Source organism: Gekko japonicus, unplaced genomic scaffold, assembly GCF_001447785.1.
Source record: "Gekko japonicus isolate JY-2015 unplaced genomic scaffold, Gekko_japonicus_V1.1 scaffold1210, whole genome shotgun sequence".
In the NCBI taxonomy this organism is placed as follows: Eukaryota; Metazoa; Chordata; class Lepidosauria; order Squamata; family Gekkonidae; genus Gekko; species Gekko japonicus.
Window position 1 is genome coordinate 101,758 of NW_015168083.1, and position 2,167 is coordinate 103,924.

General features: G+C 50.5%; 1 protein-coding gene across 1 annotated transcript in view; it reads right to left on the bottom strand.

The window, feature by feature from the left end:
- The window catches only part of LOC107113373 (chromosome unknown open reading frame, human C2orf47), a 15,227-nt gene extending 13,145 nt beyond the window's left edge, over positions 1-2,082 (bottom strand). Inside the window, exon 1 of the mRNA XM_015414698.1 lies at positions 1,915-2,082. Coding sequence (XP_015270184.1) covers positions 1,915-2,082 — 168 coding nt within the window. The remainder of the gene's footprint in view (positions 1-1,914) is intronic.
- Positions 2,083-2,167: the final 85 nt, after the last annotated feature.

Genomic DNA, 2,167 nt, shown 5'->3' on the forward strand with positions numbered 1-2,167 from the left:
ACTAAAATGGACTGGGTCAGTGTGGAAAGGAGGGGGGCACCAAGATTGGTCGATGCTTAGGGCACCAGTGAGCCTTAATCCGCCCCTGCGGGTAAGGATGGCACCACTGCGAGGAGGAGGAGCTGAATTCACAAGGTTACCAGATGTCCTGTTTTTAGAGGAGATGACATGTCCTTGGCTATGATTTAGCCTAAATAAATCAATGAAAATTGTTGGAACCAAGTTCGAGTCTGGTGACACCTGTAAGACCAACAAAGTTCAATTCTGGGTATAAGCTTCCGTGTGCAGGCACACTTCTTCAGATAACATAGTTCATACTCACAAAAGCTTATACCCAGAATTAACCTCTTTTGGTCTTAAAGGTGACCCTGGACTCAAAACTTTGTTCTGTCGCTTCAGGCCGACACGCCTACCCACGTGAAATTAAAATTGTGGTTATTTAAAAGCAAGGAAAGTTAGGGATATTCGTAGCTAGTAGCAATTATCACAGCTTAAATAGCAGGGGTACTGAAAATGAGATTAGTCATAGTGATCAGTTGTTTGAGAAGTAGCCAGTTGGGAAATACATCCTTCTTTTTGTTTTGCTTTTCAAAATATAGTAACCCTTCTAGCGAAGGAAGAAGAGTTTCAACAGTTGGGTTGTGGTCCAGCCAGACAGGCCTCTTTCTCCACCAGCTCAGCTCCTCTTGAGGCAGGACCAGCACAAGAAATCGCCTGAATTCAGCTTGGGGGAGTCGGCCACAAAACTGCGCCTTCTAGACAGGGCAGGTTAACATCAGAAGAGCCCTGCTGGATCAGACCAGGGAAAGGGTCGGCAACTCTGGGTTGGGAAATACCGGGAGATTTTGGAAGTGGAGCCTCGGGAAGGCAGGGTTTGGGGAGGAGTGAGACCTCAGTGGTGTATAATGCCATACAGTCCACCCTCCATCCGTTTTTTCCAGGGGAACTGGATCCTGTAGACTGGAGATTAATTGTAACTCTGAGGGATCTCCAGGCTCCCCCTGGAGCTTGGCATCCCTAATTTCTAGTCCAGCCCCCTGTCACACAAAGTGGCCAACCAGTTTCTCTGGAGGGACAACAACAGGGCCTAGAGGCCGAGGCCTTCTCCTGAAGTCTATTATTACCATCATTGGAACAACGGGGTTGGGTGTGGTCCCCGGAAGAACTGCCATAATTCTGCATGGCACTGATGCTGCTGGACTGGCTTGGACCATCGACAGGACAATTTCGCCCTAATGAAATGATCGATACCATTTCAGAGACCGTCTTGCTATACGGAGCACTTTATTTGTCTTTGTTGTGACTTAATAGCTTTTAATGTTTTATATTGTTTTTATGTATGGGCTTGTGCCCCCCGTGTAAGCCGCCCTGAGCCCGTTCACGGGGAGGGCAGGGTAAAAACGCAATAAATAAATAAACAAGTTGCCTTCTGGCGCTGGGATTGAGAGGTTGACTGCCTCTGAGCCTGGAGGTTCCCTTTAGTCACCACCATGGCTAGTAGCCATTTATAGGTCGGGATCCCGCAAGATCACTATGGGAGAGGATGAAGAACTAGAAGGCGGGAATGGTGAGGAAAACTCCTAACCTTAAAAAAAAGGACCATGCCATCTAGCGTTGCCAACTGGCTTGGGAAACGCCTTGAGACTTGGGAGCAGCACCTGGAGAGGAACGACCTGGAATTTGGCAACCCTAGCAGCGACCAGTGTTCCCTCTAAGCTGAGTTAGTGTGAGCTAGCTCAGTTTTTTAGCCTCCAGGCTCACACATTTTTGTCCTAGCTCAAGAAGGATGGCTCCAGTGCAAACTAATTTATGCAGTAACCAAATCGCTCGCTCACAACCTTAATGCCAGTAAGCTCACAAAGTAGAATTTTTGCTCACAAGACTCTACAGCTTAGAGGGAACATTGGCAGCGACCCGCAAAACACCATCCTGGGAGAGCCGGGGGGTCCACTGCATCGACTGCCCGTAGGATTCCCAGCGGGCCAGTGTGGGGATCGCTCTCTGCGCCTGCCCCCTGGCGCCAAGCGGGCGGAGCTGGAGCGCGCAAGCCTGGGCGCATCTCTTCGGGAAGTCCCACCACATCGCCGTGCCCGCCGGCGGCGCTTCCTCTCGGGCAGGGCTGTGCGCCGCGCGCGATCCCAACCTAGGACGCCCGTGGAAGGCATTC